Raw genomic sequence first — 20221 nt, forward strand, 5'->3', positions numbered from 1 at the left:
AAATATAAGTAATCTAAACACAGAAATAAAAGAATAAGATCACCAGAATGGATTAAAAGAACAGCCTCAGCTCTTTGCTCTCTGTAAGAAAAACACATGTAATTTGCAGCAACATGGATGGCGCTGGAAGGGATCATGCTCAGTGAAATAAGCCAAAAAGAAAAAGAAAAATACCGGATGGTCTCACTCATAGCAGGAATCTAGAATACTTAAATAAGGGACCAGGAAAATGAATAACTATAAGAAAGTGAAAATCAAAATCAACAAAAACTATGAACCAGAGACACTTTTTGGGGGGTGGGGGGCGGGAGGGGAGGGATTGGGGTCAGAATGGGGGGATTGCAATTGTAAAAAAAAAAAAAAGAAAGATGGTATGAAAAAAAAAAATCTATTTGCAAATTAAACGTGCACTGCAATGCAGACCCGTTATGAACATGATAAATAAAATTGGTGCACAATGTACATTATAAAAAAAAAAAAGAAACTCACTTCAAATATTATAGGTAGTCTAAGAGTACAAAGATGAAAAATACCTACCTTGAAAGATTTATAGCTCCAAAACAAAGTATCTAGGTATAATGTTTACCAAAAAATGTACAGATTCTCTGTGCTTAAAACTACAAAATGATGAAAGCAATAAAAATTTTAAATACGTGGAGAGACATACTGTGTTTGGATTGGATAGCACAGATGCAATGCTTTCAAAAAGGTTGGGCCAGAGGCCAGCCCTCTAAGAGAGAAGGAGAGAGCCATAGTTCACAATTTAACGCCCACGCCGAATCCACCAAAAGGTTAAAATGATGGCTACCATAGTCTCTGAGAAGAGCGAGATCATCCTGCCTGTCAAAGCCCAAAAACTAGAAAAAAAAAAGACGCAATCTCAGAACTGTTTGCCCACGTGGCTGTCAGTCCTTTTCTCCCAATTTAATGTGACGCCCCATCCCTTCCTCTTTCCCAGAAGCCCTCTCTTCAGGAGGTCAGATTCATGGCATACTGGGAGTTATGATGTTCAGCATCTGAGGTGTTGGCAGCAGGTAGATAGGTTGGAGACTGGAAAGACACTAAGGGGTGGAGTCCTGCCACCCCAGTGCCAGGTTGCTGGCCCAGACCACAGCCACTCTGTTAACGTTATTAGATATAACACTAAAAATGTGACCCATAAAAGGAAAAATGATGGACTGGATTTCTTCAATATTAAAGAATAAAAATATTTTTGCTCTGTTAAGGGATTAATATACACATTATGGACCAGGAGAAAATATTTGTAAATCACATATTCAGATAAAAGGGCTATGTGAAGAATATGTCAAGAACTCCCAAAGATCAACATTTGGAAAACAAGCAACTCAGTTTAAAAATCTGCACAGAATTTGAAGTGACGCTTTAAAAAAGGCTATATAAATAACAAGCTTATGAAAATATATTCAGCATTATTTGTTATGAGACTATATCATTTGAATAAAATTAAATTTTCTGACAATACCAAGTGTTGATGAGAATACGAATCAACTTTAATTCTCATACAGTGCTGCTGGGAATGCAGTTTTTTAACCACTGAGGAAAAAATTTTGGCAGTGTTTTATAAAGATAAATGTACACTTGTCATATAACTCAGCAATTTCATTCCTAAGTGTTCATATCGCCAAAAAAAAAAATTGTCATACAAACCCTATATATTAATGTTTATACCTGCTTTGTTCAAAGTTACTCCAAAATGGAAACAATTTAAATGTGCTTTAGTGGGTAAGTGGATAAACATTCTGTGGTACAGCCATGTAATAAAAAGGTACTTAGAAAGGAAGAGGAATAAGCTCTTTATACATGGAATATTTTGGCGGAATCTCAAAAACATTATGCTCAGTGAAAGAAGGCTGTCTCAGGAGGTTTCATGCCATATGATTTAATATGTATAACATTGTTTAAAAAACAAAGTTATAATGGTGGTATGATCATTGCTTGCTATTGATTGAGAGTGAGGGAGAGTGTAACTTGAAGTGCCATTACAAGGCAGTTTTGGTGCATGTTGGAACTTTTCTGACTCATTATGTTGTCAGGAATGAATATGAGTGTTAAACTTTATTTAGTTATCCAATAAAAAGAACACGTTGCTATGAATTGTAAAATTAAAGTGAAAACAAAAAAGAGAAAAGAGAAAGAAATAGGTGATTCTTCGATTTGCTTTTAGCATTACCATGGGAGATCCACTAAGATTTTGCTCTTGATTATATGCCCGGGATATATGAATTACAGGGTTTAAGGGAAGAAGAGATTGAAATCTGGCTAAGGCTTCACCTCCTTAACCCTTTTGTAATCCTTCCATTCATTTAGAAAGTTGGTTGTTTTTTGTTTGTTTGTTTGTTTTCAAAGTGTTCCCTGGTGTTGTGCCTCATAATTCACACTAATGTGCTATCCAGAGGCCTTAGTAAGAATTAATGATTTGGGTAGATTTTGGTGTGTGTTCAAATATTTTCTTTAGAATTTCCAAGTGGAAGTTAGTTCTTTGCTGCCCTTTCCTAGCACTTCTTCCCTTCTTTAGAACCTTCATTGAAATTTACTCTGACACCTGGCTTGTCTCTCACTGTACCATGCATGAATTTGGTGTCCTTGAGTATACCTTTCCTGTAACTTGAGTTGCATTTGCTTCTTTTTGTTTTATTAATTTTTTTTATTTTTTTTACATAATTGTTCATTTTTAAACAATATTTGATTCCTCCCACCCCCTCAGGTGTGTTCTCCATAGAATTTCCTTCACCCGTGCACCATCACCACAGTCCCCTGTGCTCCTCCCTCTGATCCCTCTCCCTCCTCCTCCCCTGCAGTATGTCTCTGATTTATAATTGTCTGGTTTTGCTTTTCTGTTTGTCTGTTTTTTTAAAGATATATTTATTTATGCATACAAGAGTTGGGGTACAGGCTAGAGATGTGGGGGGGTGAGAGGATTCACCAGAGACAGAGTCGGGAACAGAACAGGCAGATCGATGGAGGTACACTACTGCAGGAAGCAGCGGGCAAGTCAGGAGAGGTCTGCTGTGCCATGTGGGTTTCTTCCTGGCCAGCCAGGGATTGAACTCGTGCTGCAGAGGCTGCAATTGCTTCATAGTGAGATGCTTAACCCCTTGCACCACCAGGGAGGCCCTGTTTTTGCTTTGTTATGTTTTGTACTGTTACTGTTTTTTACACTGCTATCTTATTCGGTTCCCCTATATTCCTGCTATAAGTGAAACCATCCAATATTTTTCTTTTTCCTTCTGACTTATGTCACTGAGCATAATTCCTTCTAGCTCCATCCACATTGCTACAAATGGCATGAGTTTATCTTTTTTTGATTGCTGAATAATATTCCATTGTGTATATATACCACATCTTGAAATAGTCATCTATATTTGGGTTGTTTCCAGGTTTTACCTATTGTAAATAGTGCTGCAATAAACATAGAGGTACAGGTGGTCTTTTTTTAATCAATGGTTTTGTGTCCTCTGGGTAGATCCCTATGAGTGGAATTGCTAGGTCATATGGTAGCTCCATTTTTAGTAGACTGCAAAACCTCCAGACAGCTTTCCATAGTGGTTGGACAAGGTTGCACTCCCACCAGCAGTGTAGGAGAGTTCCCTTTTCACCACACCCTTGCCAACATTTGTTGTTGATTATTTTTTTGATATGTGTCATTATTACTGGTGTAAGGTGGTATCTCAAAATGATTTTGATTTGGGGCCTCCCCGGTGGTGCAGCAGTTGAGCACTTGGTTGCAAAGCTGCCCGCAGCTTTTGCAGCACCCGTTCAATCCCTGGCCGCCAGGCAAGGGTCCCACATGGCGCGCAGACCTTTCCTGCTGCCAGCTGCTCCCCTCAGCAGTGTACTTCTTCAGTCTGCCTGCTCTGCTCTCCCCTCTGGCTCTAGTGAATTCTCTCACCCTCTCGTGCTTCTGAGTATGTCCAGTGCTTGTATAAATAAATAAATAAAAATCTGAAAAAATGATTTTGATTTGCCTTTCCCTGATTATAAGGGATGTTGAACATTTTTTCATGTGCTTGTTGGCCATTTGCATTTCTTCTTTGGAGAAATATCTTTTAAGTTCTTCTACCCATATCTTGACTGGATTGTTTATTTTGTTTTTGTTGAGTCCTGTGAGTTCTTTGTATATCTTTGTGATCAGTCCCTTATCAGTTGAATGGTGTGCAAAGATTTTTTTCCCAATCAGTGGGGTGTCTGTCTGTTTTGGTTAATGTCTCATTTGCTGTGCAGAAGCTTTTCAGTTTGATGTAATCCCAGTTGTTTATCTTTTCCTTGACTTTCTTTGTTTTGGGTGATGAGTCTTTAAAGATGTTATTGTGATGTATGTCTTGTAGTGTTTTACCTGTATTTTCTTCTTTATGTTTTATGGTTTCAGGTCTTATGTCTAGTTCTCTTATCCATTTTGAGTTGATTTTTGTACATGGTGATAGGTAGTGGTCTAGTTTCATTTTTTTGCATGTGGTGGTCTAGTTTCCCCAGCACAATTTATTGAACAAACTGTCCATGTTCCATTGCATATTCTTTCCTCCTTTGTCAAAGATCAGTTGTCCATTTAAGTGTGGTTTTATTTCTGGGCTCTCTATTCTGTTCCATGGTCTGTGTGTCTCCTTTTGTTCCAATACCAAATGTTTTAATTATTATGGCTTTGTAGTATATTGAAGTTTGGAAGTGTGATACCTCCTTTCTCCTTTTTTTTCATCAGTAGGGCTTTGGCTATTTGTGTTTTTTTGTGGTTCCAAATAAATTTCACCAGTATTTGTTCTATTTCTTTGAAGAATGTCATTGAGATTTTTATTGGAATAGCATTGAATCTGTATATTGCTTTTGGTAGGATGGACATTTTATTATTTATTTATTTATATTTTTAAAAGATTTATTTATTTATACAAGCACTGGGTACAGTCAGAAGCGCGGGAGGGTAAGAGGATTCACCAGAGCCAGAGCAGGGAGCAGAACAGGCAGAAGGACTGAAGTACACTGCTGAGGGGAGCAGTGGCAAGAGAGATCTGCGCCCCATGTGGGACCTCGCCTGCCAGCCGGGGATCGAACCAGCGCTGCAGAGGCTGCGGGCACCTTCGCAGCCCAGCGCTCAACCACTGCGCCACCAGGGGAGGCCCGGATGGACATTTTAATAATGGTAATTTATCTAATCCATGAGCTGGGGATGTCTTTACATTTCTTTGTGTTTTCTTCTATTTCTTTTAACAGTGTTTTATAATTTTCTTTGTATAGGTCTTTCACCTCTTTTGTTAGGTTTATTCCCAAGTATTTGATTTTTTATTTTTGTTTCAATTATAAAAGGATGGTTTTCTTGATTGTGTATAGGAAGGCTACTGATTTTTGTGTGTTGATTTTGTATCCTGCTACTTTGCTGAACTGGCTGATTATTTCGAGTAGTTTTTCTGTGGAGTTTTTAGGGTTCTCCATGTGTATTATCATATCGTATGCAAATAGTGATAGTTTTACTTCTTTCCCTATTTGGATTTGTTGTATGTCTTTCTCTTGTCTTATTGCTCTGGCTAGGACCTCCAGTATTATATTGAAGAACAGTGGTGAGAGAGGACATCCTTGTTTAGTTCCTGATCTTAAAGGAAAGGCCTTTAGCGCTTCGCCATTGAAAATAATATTGGCAGTGGGTTTGTTGTATATGGCTTTTATCATGTTAAGGTATGTTCTTTCTATCCTGAGAATTTCAAGGGCCTTCATCATAAATGGATGTTGGACTTTGTCGAATGCTCTCTAAGCATCTGTTGATATGATCATATGGTTTTTATTTTTCTTTTTGTTGATATGTTGGATTACACTGATCGATTTTCATATGTTGCACCATCTTTGTGCCGCCAGGCTGCATCCCACTTGATCATGGTGTATTATCCCTTTGATGCATTATTAGATTCTGTTAGCAAGGATTTTGTTGAGGATTTTTGCATCAGTGTTCATTAGGGAGATTAGCCTGTAATTTTTTCTTTTTTTGTGCTGTCTTTGCTTGGTTTTGGTATTAGTGTAATGTTGGCTTCATAGAACATATTTGGTAGTATTCCTTTTTAAATTTTTTGAAAGAGTTTGTGTAGAATAGGCACTCATAGCTGAATGTTTGTGCATTTGCTTCTTAATCTTTTTTGTGGTCAAAGATCTTGGTCAGTTCTTATGTTATCTTTAGCACATAGCATTCTGGATGCTTTGTCTATGTATTTATGAATAGAATTTAATTCCTGATAAGAGCTTTCCTATGGTTTACAATAAAAGCAAGTCTGAACTTACCTTGTTTGGCTCCTGGCTGCCTGTGCATATTTTATTAGGCACTGGCCAGAACATAAATCAGAAACTTTGTATTTCTGTTTTGGCAAGACATATTGATAGGATAAGACTCAGATCCATAATTCTTACAGAATTATTATGAATAATTGCTCTCTACATTATTTTTGTTTTCAAGATTCTTTACTGTTAAAGCTTGATTTTAATGATAGAATTTTTTTTCTATTATAAAGTATTTTAGTGGTGCTAGTAAACATCATGTGAACTAAAATATACTGAGTATATCCTTGGGAAACAAAATATCTTAAATTTATAAACCTCCCAGGCCTCCCCTGGTGGCACAGGTGGTTGAGCGCAGTGCTGTGACGCTATCCACAGCCTCGCAGCACCGGTTCGATCCCTGCCAGCCAGCGAGGGTCCCACATGCTGTGGCAGACCTCTCCTGTTGCGCCCGCTGCTCCCCTCAGCAGTGTATTTCATCAATCTGCCTGTTCTGTTCCCCACTCTGTCTCTGGTGAATCCTTCACCCTCCCACGCATCTGGCTTGTACCCCAGTTCTTGTATAAATGAATAAATAAATCTTTAAAAAAATTTAGAAACCTCCCTAAAGTTCTCCTTGTATATTTAGGTTTGCTCTCATTATAATATCTGGAAGTACAGATATGTGTTCATTACACACTTACAAAGTGATTTCAGTGAGCAATAATGCTTGTTAAGCATCTGTGTGCCCTACCTCCTTTAAACCTGCAGATTTCTCAGTCATAAGGAATTGTTGATTCATCTTACAAATAAGAAAGTTAAGTTTAATGTTTATCGGTTACCATGTTTCAGATAGGCCAACATATACGAGAGATACATTCTCTAAATGAATGACTATTCCTAAGATAAATTATTAATTCCTCAATGTTTGTTTTGGGAAAACAAGCTGAGGAACAGCACACTCTGTTGTCATCATAAAAGTAAAACTTGAGACTAAGACTTAAACTCTAGAATATTTGACACAAGAACTTCAATTCTTAAAATTTTGCTTTTTGAATTTGCTTTTTTAATACTGCAGAAAGCGGGTCATGAAAATTTTATGGTATTCTAATCAAATTTTAGAAAATATTAGCTCAGTTCTGAGAAGAATTTAATCCAGTTTATTTAGTATTAAATACCTCAGTGGGAAGGCCTAAAAAACTGAAATCTTTAAAATGCATCTCGAGGTGGAATCACTTAAATAAACCTGTATTTTATTTAACAAATAATGTTAAGACACTATGTTAATATTTTAAATGTTAGTAGATGAGATGTTAGAGTATCAGATTTTGTAATCATATTATTATAACTATATTAAGATTTCTTTAGTTTGTAGATTTAGTACTTTACTTAAATGAAAAATGCTAATCACATTAAATAGAGGGCAAATTATAAAAAAGTAGCAAAATGATTCAAAATTAGTATGTTGAGTAAAGAATATTATGTCAAATTGTTTGAATTGGTTTGTGGTTATAAATGCATGCTGTCAGTGTTTTCACTAGTGTACTAAAAAGTCAATTTACATAGCTTTTTGGTAGCATAATATTTTTAGTTTCAATTATCCCTGTTTAATGCCTTCAGGATATAGAATACACTATAACATTATAAAAATGTGTTAGCAAAAATTCCTGATTTATATGCAATCAGAACATTTAGAATTTTTCCAGCTGTATCCTTAATCATGTTTCATGAAAATCTTTAACTGTGATTCATCTTACCTATTTTTTAAAATCATGGCAATTTTTATTCTCTAAAGTAGATGATATCATCAAATCTTTTTTCTTTTCTTTTTTGCTTGTAGGCAAGGTCATAGGAGAGCCTAAAAACACTGTCTGATTTATCTTTTTTTTTTTTTTCAATTAACATAGCAATGAGAATACCAATTTTTAGCCGTGTTTGTGGTAGGCCTCACAGTAAAGTTCTCATTGCTGATTTACAAGAGTATGATGTGTAATCTACCACATATGGCTTTTTCAGAGTACCCTAAGAATTATGTTTTCAGAGTTGCACTGAAATCTAAATTAAGTATTCAGATGGTATATATTATCAATGATTTAGTAGTGACACATGAAAACCACAGTACTGTACGGTGGAGCCTGGCTTAATTTTAAAGTCTTTAAGGATATGAGTTTAGCCTCTAAAACCATCCAATAACCTGCTCTTAAATTTTCTGAAGAGACATGAGAAGTGAATGTGAAGTGAAATAAATCTAGAATACAATAGCAGGGACACAAAACTAACATCAAGACATAAATTTTCTTCACTGTTCTTCCATACAAAAACAATACTTTCCATTATCTCTAAATCAGATGGAGGTGGTAGGCTTAGTACTGCAGTTTATTGCAAAGATAAAAGGAAGCGTAAAAAAAAACAAAAACAATAACAGCCTGTAAGGGATGTGTCCTTCTGCAGGATGCCCTCTCCACATCTCAGAGGAACAGAATTTAGGAATCAGCCACTTCTTAAATAACACTCTCCCTCTGGACCTCCTTACCTTTGCTATTTTTTTTAAAGATTTATTTATCTATGAATACAAGACTGGGGTACAGGCCAAAGGTGTGTGGGGGGGTAAGAGGATTTACCAGAGACAGAGTAGGGAGCAGAACAGGCGGATTGACTGAAATACACTGCTGAGGGGAGCAGTGGGCAAGTCAGGAGAGGTTTGCTGCGCCATGTGGGTCACCTCCCTGGCTGACCAGGGCTGCACAGTGACTGGACAGCTTCCTAGTGCTGCATCTTAACTCCTTGTGCCACAAGGGAGGCCCCTTCACTGTTTTTCTTAAATGTTTACTTGAACCATCTTTCACCTTCTCTTTCCTTTAGCATTTTAATATTTTATATGAAAGCTTGGCAAAAACTTCAAAAGTTATATATATATATATATATATATATATATATATATATATATATATATATATATCCTATGTAGCCCAGTACTTATCTTAAGGACCTCCTTCACACCTTAGGTTAATAAAATAAAGTGAATGATTATTCACTGCTTTATTTTCCTTTAGAAACCCTTTAAAAATATAGTACGCATTTTTAACACATGTATTCCCACCTGTAGTTAATTTTTTTCACATTTCATAAGGCCAAAGATTATACAAAATTAGGCAAAGAAAATGCTGCAACTAGCTTTCTACAGTGTGTTTAAGTCCCTACCTCAGCTGATTCTAAGAAAATGAAAACTTTAACTTGACAATTAATAGTATTTTTCTCAAATGATTTTATTCATGTACATTTGTGTTATTGTATATTCTTCCCCCCGCTCCCCAATAGTCTGCTTTAGCCTCTCTTTTGATTCTTGCCAAGCAGCTGGGCTGTCAGCAATCCCAATTATTTCATCCCCCTCTGAGACCTTTGTGATTTTGCAGTGAATCTTTAGACTAGCTGACAATAGACACACTGCTGGGATAGGTTGCTGGAAGTGCAATTTATGGTTTCAGAGTTGAGTTGAAATTATACCTGAGTCCTTCTCTCTGCCTAGTTACATAGTATTTTCATTCATTCTCTTCTTGAGTTATATTATCTTTGCATTTCCCAGTCCACTGTCCTTTAGCGTTCTAAAAGAATACATACCACTAATACTTACCTCTTCCACCTGCAAGAAGCCTTTAGATGACCAGAATGATATCACTACATGGAAATACAAAAGAGAAATGCATGTTATATAACTTCAAAATTTATTACCTCTGTACTATACAAAATACACTTTCACACATCGGGAATGATCTCTTAGTATTTCCTACCCTTGTGTTGCTCTCAGAGAGACAGTCACTATCCATAATTGAATTGGTATCTTTTGGTATCTGTAATTGAATTTGATATCTTTTGATATCAAAAGATAAAATTGGTAGAGAAAGAAGAGTAGATCTAAGAATATATTGATTCTTGCATCTTCCTGCCCTTACGTTGCTTATATGCTGATGGGGAGACAGTTAATATCCACAATAAATCATTGAATTAATCTTTGAAGGTAAATTTTATATAGAAAAAAATCACAGATGTATTTAACAGAGAAACTGGGCATTCTGGGTTGAGAGAAAGTTATTTAAAATCCTCAATATGGTGACCAAACAGTGCCTCACTAAAAACAAAATTATCAGGCTGCAGAGGAAATTATCCTGAATTCTTCTGGGCTGGCAAATAATCAACCAAATGTCAATCAAGTTGATAGGAGAAAAAGAAAAAAAGAAGTTAATAATGACATGTATATCTCCTGTATACATGGGAGAGAACCAACCTCACTGAGTAACTGCCCCACAGTTTTTCATACACTATCTTGAGTAACTTAGCTAAGACAGGAGTTTGGAGGGCGGGGAAGGGAAGGTCAGTAAGGAAGACAGTGGTCTGTAGATTTAAATTCTGCCTTTTCCAGTGAAAAGAGGTAAGTAGATTAGTTCTTCCTTATGCACACCCTTATGGAAGTATGTATGAAAATACCATTTTTAAAGGTAACCTCTACCCAGCCTTGAAAGCCCCTTCCATGAAATGAAATCAGACTCCGCAACAAAGACATGTGTTGGAGTTTGCTCCCCTACAATGTGATCTTTGAAAAATATTGAAGACGGTCTGAAGAGACAGAACTAGGGTGAGAGTGGAAATCCAGTGAAGAGGTCTTGAGATAGAAATATGCTTATTCTATTTGAGTAATGACAAAACCAAAAACAACCAGAATAGAGGGAGTAGAGCGAATAAAGGGGATATTTATAGGAAATTGCATATTTTTGTTATTTTTCTCTATAACTTTGGTAAATTGTAATATTATTGGAATCCTTTTTTTAATATCTTGATGGCTTTTGGAATTAGAGATAATCATTCATGTTAATGGTTATAGTTTGTCTATTTTTGATTAGTTTACTAGGTAATTATCAATTTTTGTTAGATTCTGTTACATTTGTCTTATAGCTCATTAATTTTCCTCTTTATTATTTCCTTCCAATATTTTTCTTAAGTGTTGGTAGTCCATTCCCAGTTCCTGAAAGGAATTTTAAGCTTGGTTTTTCAGCCTTTTATATTTTTTCTAATTTTTGAATTTTCCTCTGCTTGGTTTAGTCCACACATTTTTGATATGTTCTGTTTTATGATAACTATGTTTAAAATATTTTAAAATTTCCATTAGTTCTTCTTTCACTTGCAGACTATTTAAAAAGTGTGTATTATCTCACGTCCAACCAGTATAATTTTTTCTAGTTATCTTTTTATTTCTCAATGTCTAAATTTTTTCTCTTGTGACCTGTCAATAGTATCTGCTTTTGAAACTTGTTGAATAACTTTTCACTACATGGTATAGGGTCAGTTTGTATAAATGTATCATATGTACTTAAAAATGTAATTTCATCACTGGGTACAATGTTCTATTATGTCAGCTAAAATAGAACTATTTTTTTTTTTTTTGTTCAGACCAGTTAAGCCCTTCATGAATTGTTTTTAATGATTCCATCCAATAAAAATACTTGTTAGAGAGTCCCAGTTTAATTATGGAAGTTTTTATTTATCCTCCAAATACTGTTTATATTTCTTTGACTTAATAATTGAGATAACTCAGATATAGAATTATGATGTTTATGAAATGGGGCAAACCCAGAAAAAAAGAAATAGCCCAGTTGGTGAGTCCTCATATGCATGCTTAAGAATGCAGGACACAGAAGTAAAAATAATTTATTTACATAGAAAAGAAAACAGAGAGAGAGAGAGAGAGAGAATTTATAGGATGGCTTATAGTATAGGATGGCCTATAGCCAGATGCAGTCCTACCCCACAGATGGTGAGCAGAGACCAAGGTGCACTCCAAATGCAGCCAAAAAGGAGACTGGACACACGTGTATTCAGTTTAAATCCAGCATATTTACTCAGCTTTGCTTCCCGTCTAGCTTCCAGCAGCCTCTCCCTGTTCAGGAAGTCAGGTTCATGGCAATGCTGGGAAGTGTAATCCTTAGCATCTGAGAACTTGGCAGCATTGAGATGGGGGTGCAGTCCTGAAAGACATCAGGAGGTGGAGTCCAGAAAGCTACACCTTCATTATGTGCTTGGAGTTTACTCTTCACTGTTTCTCCATCTTCTTTAAAAAGCCCTCTTAATCTCTTCGGACAATTATACTTCAGAGACAATTTTTCTGATTTTTCTGATTATGATGTTTATATTTGTAATTATATTTTTAGTGTTATATCTTGATTAATGTTTACGTATTATGTATTTTCCATTCTTTAATTTTTTACCTAACTCTGCCATTGCATTTAAAGTGTATTCTCGTAGGAGCAAAATAGAGTAGTATTTTTATACAGTCTTAAAATCTTAGCTTTGATTTAGCATAATTTAGTCTTTTCCAGTTAATGAAATTTCTGCTTCACTTTATTTCATGTGTTTCTCCTTTCTGGTTTTTGAAATAAGTTCAATATTTATAGGTCTTTGCTATTTATATAATTGTACTTAGATATAATTTTACAATTTTTGCAATTATCATATATTATGACTTGTTTCCTTTTCTCACGTTCTTGAAATTGTTACCCTTTTAAAACAATTAAACTCCATTTATTCCCCCCAGATCATTGCCTGTATTGTAGTTCTGTATTCAAAATCACTGTATTGTATATTCATTATTTATAGTCACACATATATTCACCCTTCCTGGTGTTCTTTAGTTTCTCCTGTATTTCTCTGTTTCAGTGTAGAATTCTTTTTCTGCTTGAAGAAATTATTTCAACATTTTTATATCAAAATCTGATATAGTGTGCCCTGAGGAAGGAGTCCTTTCATTTTCAAAGAGATGCATTTGGGATATGGTAACCCAGTGAATGTGGATTATAAGCTCTGTATATGTAAAACATATTTATTTCATCATTTTTTCTCTAGTTTTTGTATCAAAGGACCATTTTTTCACTGGATTTGTAAATTTTTTTTGCGTGAGTTCATCTTGGATGGAACTCCACCCCCCCCCCCATCTCCTCATGGGAATTTTATGTATGCTGAGCTTACAAAGTTTCTCATCACAGTGATAATTCATTGGTTTTTACTGGATGCTAGGATTTCCCCAGTGCATGATCAGTTTGTACATTAGTTTTATGACTCTGTCCTGTGACTGCACACATATATCTGATGGTGGCTTTAGTGGATTTGTGTATGAATCTCTTCTAACATACCCAGAATTTAGAGTCCGGCTTACTTGCTTTTTCATGCATAATGATGTTTGAAGTTATTGTGAGGTTTGTTTGAAGGTAGTGAACAGCAGTAGTTCCAGACTTTCTGACTTATACACGGTTCTCAGTTTCCAACTGGCCAATACCTAACCTTGCAGATATTTTGGAGATATTCCCATTATTTAGAAACACATAGCTGACTTGATATCCAGAAATTCTTTAGCTTTATTCTTATACTTGAGAATTGTTCTTCAACTTAACTATATCTTAACAAATTTATACCTTACATATTATTTGTCATTTTTTTTGTATTTTTCACAGAAAGAGATCTCCATCTACCATGACCAGGAAGCATGTAAACATTTTAATGTCTATATAACATTCTGCCTTATTAGATCAGAAAGATTTACTATATTTTTAAAATTAAACAGATAACCTTTTTGTGTTAGAAGTCACTTTATTCTGAGTATTAAGAGAAATTTTACTGTTAAGAATTTTATAGGGGCCTCCCCGATGGCGCAGTGCTTGAGTGCTGGGTTGCAAAGCTGCCTGCGGCCTCTGCGGCGCCGGTTTGATCCCCGGCTGCTCCCCGGCCACTGGAGGAGGGTCCCACATGGTGCGCAGACCTCTCCTGCGGCCCGCTGCTCCCCTCAGCAGTGTACTTGGGTCCTTCTGCCTGTTGTGTTCTCAGCTCTGGCTCTGGTGAATTCTCTCACCCTCCCGCTCTTCTGACTGTACCCAGTGCTTGTCTAAATAAATAAATAAATAAATCTTAAAAAAATATATATAAAATGTTTAAAAAAAAGAATTTTATAGATAGGTTAGATATGTAAGAAACTCTGGAAGCCTGTTTTAAATTTTTACATTTATAATTATTCTCATAAATTGTATAATTACATGTTTATATTTCTAGGCTATCATTTCTCTTTTATTGAAATAGAGGCATATAACTAGTGAACTTAAGGTATTGTTTGAAAACATGTTTAAAATTCAGTTTGAATGTAATCGGGTAAATATAGTTCACATTTTCTGGACACCATCATTATATCATTCTAAAATGATTTTTCTGTGTAGTAGATGAAACACGTTTTGATTTTCAAAATTGCATTTTTATTTAAGACTCTGCATTGAATCTCATTTTATGTTGGTCTTTATTTCAGGGAATTCCATCTATGTAATTCCTTTAAAGTATTCCTTATTGAGGATAAGCTAAATACCATGTTGATACAGTGCTATACTACATGACTTGTACATTTAAAGAACCAGAGCTACTGCTCTGTGAAAAATATCAACTTATAAGCATCTCCTGCTCAGGTCTTTGTTCAGGAATTCCTCTCTACCTTCTACTGCCTGGCTGATCTCTGCATACTCAGTAATACCACTGATGTGATCCCCTCTTGATTTTCCTGTCTTAATTTTCCTGTTGTTTTTTTTTTTAATTCTCCCCAAATATGCTGTGTATGTCTTTATGTGCTAACATGTTATCTGAGTATTTGTTGATTTCATGCGCTTGAAGGCACTCTAGCTTGTTTTCATCATTGTGCCTGGATACTTGTAACATATTACATTACTTACTCCTTTAAGCCTCAAGTTACAGTAGGATCCATAGGGAAATAGCTTACTTCATATGATACAATCATAGAAAAAATAAGTTACTTAAGACTGTGAAAAATTTTTAATCCAAGTAGTCTGGATAGTTGTTAAAATCAACAGTTGGAGTCACACTATTTACTTTTGTTAGAATACATCTATCTGATCGCATAAAACCTCTGATTTCCCCACTATTTCACTATTGTTACATGTATCTTATAGGGCTTAAGGTGATATCTGATCATCTTGATGAAATGTATTATTTCATGTTCTGGGGCAGCATGCTTATTTCCAGATGAGAGATTCTGTTGACTCCTGGTGCATAACTTGATTCATTTTCAGGTGAAAAATTAGGAAGTTGTTTTGGTTTCCTTTGTATTTCCTGAAAATTTCATATTAAAGAAGTGTTCTATAAAGGGTCTGTATTATACTGATCTTTAAATAACAGCTGCGTTAAATCCTTTCCTCCTCTGACCTCTACCCCTTATTGTAATAAGAAACATGTGGGTTCTTGAAAGGAACTGAAAAGCCTGAGCTTTTAAACAGAATAATGGAAGTCATTTACATTAGTCATGGTTACAATTATTCTCCATAACTTTCAAGTCAAAGAAAATCTCCTTGGTGTGCCAAATGTAAGAACAATGAAATTCCAATTTATCAGAGTCCTAGTTGAAGATTCTGATTTAATACTTAAGTAAAAGAAGAGTAGGAATAGAAGGTTATTTTTGGTAGTTAAATTTCTCCATGGTCTGTAAGAGAGTCTATAACTACTATTCAAATTTCATAGACATGATTTTCATGTTTTAAGTCCTCAATTTTCCCATTATAAAATTAATAAAAACTTACATGAATCTGAAGCATGGAAAAGAGGAAGAAATATCACCCATAATCTTATCACATAATATAATTGCTATCAGCAAATTAGTATAATTATTTGGTCTTTTTCTCTTATGAAAATGTGGTGGTATAGAATTTTTAATACTTGGTTGTGATCATATATCTATGTCCATATGTGTTCATCATACTTTAAAGTATTCCATATTGAATACCTATATAAATATATTTTGTCCATATGTGTTCATCATACTTTAAAGTATTCCATATTGAATACCTATATAAATATATTTTGTGGCATAAAATATATGTAATTTATATTATAAATTACAATATTTATCATCATAATTGTTTACATGACTAAACAATAGTTACTGATTTCCTAAAACCTGGTGAGGAATTTGGTGTCCCAGGAGGGGCTTCCCTCTGTTTCTGCTTCTAAATCAGAATCTCTTCTGTCATACAAAATTCTACATATGACACTGACCCTTCTTTACCATCTTATACCTCACTGTCACTATAGTCAATTGATCTCCTTGATGCTTGTCCTCATTTCTGAAGGTTTTGATGACCTTTCTCACCTTCTAGAGTTCATTGTGATCATGGCAATTTTATATTCATAGCTTTAACTCGCCCAATGATGTTTAATTCTTTGACATTAATCTTGATGACCTCTACCTCTAACTTTCTCTCTATTCTTGTGGGAATACCTAGTCATGTCAGGAAACTTCACTTCTGAAATCTTAAATCCCCAAATCTCATTCTTTTACTCCTGTTGGCCAAGACTTTTAAAGAAAGCGTCTGTTCTTTTTCTTCATGTATGACTCAGTTCTGTCCCCGGTATTGGGCCCTCCAAATTACTGTGCTCCATTCTTTACTTATCTGACATAGAGTTTAACAAGGTCTATCTTTTCTTTCACTCTCAATTTCCTTGTCAACTTTTAAACTCTTTTATCCTTTTACACCTGATGTACAAAACCTCAATGCAAATGTAATCCAATTATTACTCTTCTCTGTTTCAGTCATTAGCTTGGATATCACTCAACTTGGATATTGGTATGATTCCAGACTTATGCTCTCCATTCTCAGCTAAACCATATGTTCTCTGATCCATTTACATGAAGTATTCCCCTAGCACTTAATCACTTATCTTTCCTATTTCCCTCAGTTGCCTTTCCAAGCTTTTGTTTCTTTTCTAAGAAAGACTTTCCAGCTTCCATCTACCTTTAATCCATCCAGCAGATAACAGTGCCCCCATGAAAATATCAGAAAACAACTTTACAACTTTAACAAGCTATATCTACTAAGGTTCTCTAACAATTATAATCCATTGTGAAATTGTGGCCGTTTTATTATTAAGATTAAAAGGAAAAATAGGAGCTCAGTACCACACAATCATTTCAACAGCATGTTAGAAATCCTAGCCAATGTAGTAAGATTAAGAAAATATATAAATATTATAAATATAGAAGAGAAAGAGTACTGTAGAAGAGAGAAGAATTAGAAATATGTGTCAGTACAATTTTTATTCAGAAACAATATGTTTGCAGGTTACTGGAGGAAAAAAAGTAAAACTTACTAAAATGACTTTTTGATATTGACTGGTTCATGTAGCAAAGAGATCTATGACCCTGATGAAAAACCACATTAGCCAGATTTTAAATCTGTGTATGGTAATGGCATTATTGTCATTATAGTGAAAGGAGTGGTGAAATATATGGGCACCCAAAGGGAAATTTTATTCCAAACATCGGTTCTGGGAATAGTAATAATAATAATAATTGAGTTTCATTTAATATTTTTGTGACACATGTAACCTCTAATTATGTATTTAAAAAAATTTCGGATGCTCAAGAGGATTTCAATATTCTTGGAAAAGAAGATACTTTCCTATAATCCTTCCTCCCTCCTTCCTTTCTTCTTCCCTTTATAACATAAGTTTAATAACTTGCAGATCTTGTTTACTAGGTTTTTGTTTTCTTAAGTCCTTGACTGTGCTCAATTAAAATTCACATTATGTTTAAGATTTTTAACACATGTTATTCCATTATTTAATGAAACCAGTAAAAAGTACAGACTTTTTTAACTTTCATTTTTATTTACTTTTATTGAAGTAATGTTGCATCATACTAGTACATAATTTTCAGGTGTACAATGCTAAGAAACAACACATATATAGCTTTTCTCCTCTTCCTCTTCTTTCCTCAGCCCCTCTCTGTTTATTGTTATATCCTTCTTATCTTTCTGGTTCACCTTGATTTAACCTTGGATTAATTTCAGTTGTCTTACTAAGCCAGAAGTAGTAATAGGGCTTGTCATCTATCTCTTCATCCCTCATCCATCCTTCCATTCATACTGTCACAAAGTTCTTTAATCTTACTGTAGATTTGAAATTTCCACAAAACCTATTTTAACTTCTAAATGTATAGTGAAAATAGCACCTATATTTATTTCATGACTATTACTTCAAGAAGTTGTAGTTTTGAAATATTTACTTCACATTTTGCCTAAAGAATATATATCTTCATTTCCTTGACAGGTGGTCAATAGCAAACTTTGACATTGTGCATAAAGTTTGAGTGAATAGGTGGGGATTTCAGATAAATTTCCAAATAATCTACATATTTACTCTCCAGAAGTGCCTCTCCTCAAACCTTATGGATCTCATTCTTAAACCTCTTTGGGGTTATAAAAAATTCATAAAACCCCTCTCTTCTCTCACTTGGAGTATCTCCACTAAATTCATATTCCCCCATGAATGATCTCTTTCCAAAACATGGAAGGTGATTTAGTCTTTTATTTCAATTTCATTTTTCGGGCCTCACTGGTGGCACAGGGGTTAAAGACAGCGCTATCAAGCTGTTGCCAGCCACTGCAACACGAGTTCGCTCTCCTGCCAGGGAACTCATCCATGTGGTGCAGCAGACCTCTCCTATCTCACCTGCTGCTCCCTTCAGCAGTGTATTTCAGTAGATTTGCCTGTTCTGCTCCCCATTCTATCTCAGGTGAATCCTTTTATCTCCCTGCACCTCTAGCCCACACCCTTGTTAGTCTATGCATAAATAAATAAACCTTTAAATAAATCATTTTTTTCTTATAATTTTTAGGTTTCAGGAGAAAGTAAATGTCACAAGCAGTCAGCTAACCCTTTTCAACAAGAACAGTTCTACTAAATTGTTATCAGAAGTAAAATAAACATTAACTGGAAATGAGTTCAAAATTGGGTTCAAATCCCCATTCTAACATATGTAGTAACCAGTTAGATGTCATCTTCAAGAAATCATTTCACCTGCCCAGGCCTTAATATTTTCATAATTAAATTTAAATTTTACTAGACTATGAGAATTAGAGAATATACAATGAATTCAATACATACTGGATATATCAATGAATTTATTTGAAAAATATAACAACTTTATTGGAATTCTTGAAAGATTAGTGTTCTTTGTGTTAAATGGTATTTATTTGAGGGTATATCTTAATTAGTAAATTAATATGTAAATCTTTGACAAAAGAGCATTAGTGATTTCAGATTATCATTTTTACTAAAATTTAAAGCAAAATATCTAATATATTGATGGATTTTTCATCTTAAGTAATATTTCACTGTCACTATAGTCAAACCATCTTATTAACCAAGAAATATTTAAAGGAAATATTTCCAGTATTCCAAATATCAGTTAACTGCATGTCATATTAAAATAATATTTTTAAATTAAAATAATATTTAACAAAATTAAATTTCAAAGTTTTACAACTCAAAATTTAAGATTGAGAATATCCTGTATGTAATTCATTTTATTTTGTGATATTGCCATGAATTTCATTTCATGTGACTTCAACAATATTTAACATAATTACTACTTTCTAAAATACTTTTCTATGTTGCAACTATTCATCTATCTTACATGACAATGAAAAGTAGTATGTAAAATGAATTCTTCAGTATGCCTTTTAAGAATTGGATAATCGATAAAAAATAACTAAAATATAAAATTGAAAAGCACCTTATACACATGCATTTTCTCCAAAAATTCCATCTATAAGAGCTAGATATCACTTTAATATTTACATATTTGAGTGGAAAAGTTGTGATTCTTTTTTCTAATCCTTCGCATAAATGTTTGCATTCTGATGTGTGATAATTAATATTTATGTTTTCTAGGTATAGCTTACTTGAGTGGAATGTGTAGTGAAAAAAGAAAATGCATTATTGCTGAAGACAATGGCCTGAATCTTGCATTTACTATTGCTCATGAAATGGGTCACAAGTAAGTAAAAATTCTGAGTGCCCTAGTTTTGTATTTTATATTATTAGATCACAAGCATATCTTGTATTTTTGCTTTAGTCTTCAAGTTTTTGAAAAGTAGGAAAA

General features: G+C 34.5%; 1 protein-coding gene across 1 annotated transcript in view; it reads left to right on the plus strand.

Moving 5' to 3' along the window:
* ADAMTS19 (ADAM metallopeptidase with thrombospondin type 1 motif 19) overlaps positions 1-20221 on the plus strand; it is a gene marked incomplete at its 3' end in the record, with an annotated part of 230285 nt that overhangs the window by 87726 nt on the left and 122338 nt on the right. The window contains exon 8 of the mRNA XM_084252833.1: positions 20011-20116. Within this exon, the coding sequence (XP_084108959.1) occupies positions 20011-20116 (106 nt within the window). The remainder of the gene's footprint in view (positions 1-20010; positions 20117-20221) is intronic.

This window comes from Talpa europaea, assembly GCF_964194135.1.
Source record: "Talpa europaea genome assembly, chromosome: 13".
NCBI classification, from domain to species: domain Eukaryota; kingdom Metazoa; phylum Chordata; class Mammalia; order Eulipotyphla; family Talpidae; genus Talpa; species Talpa europaea.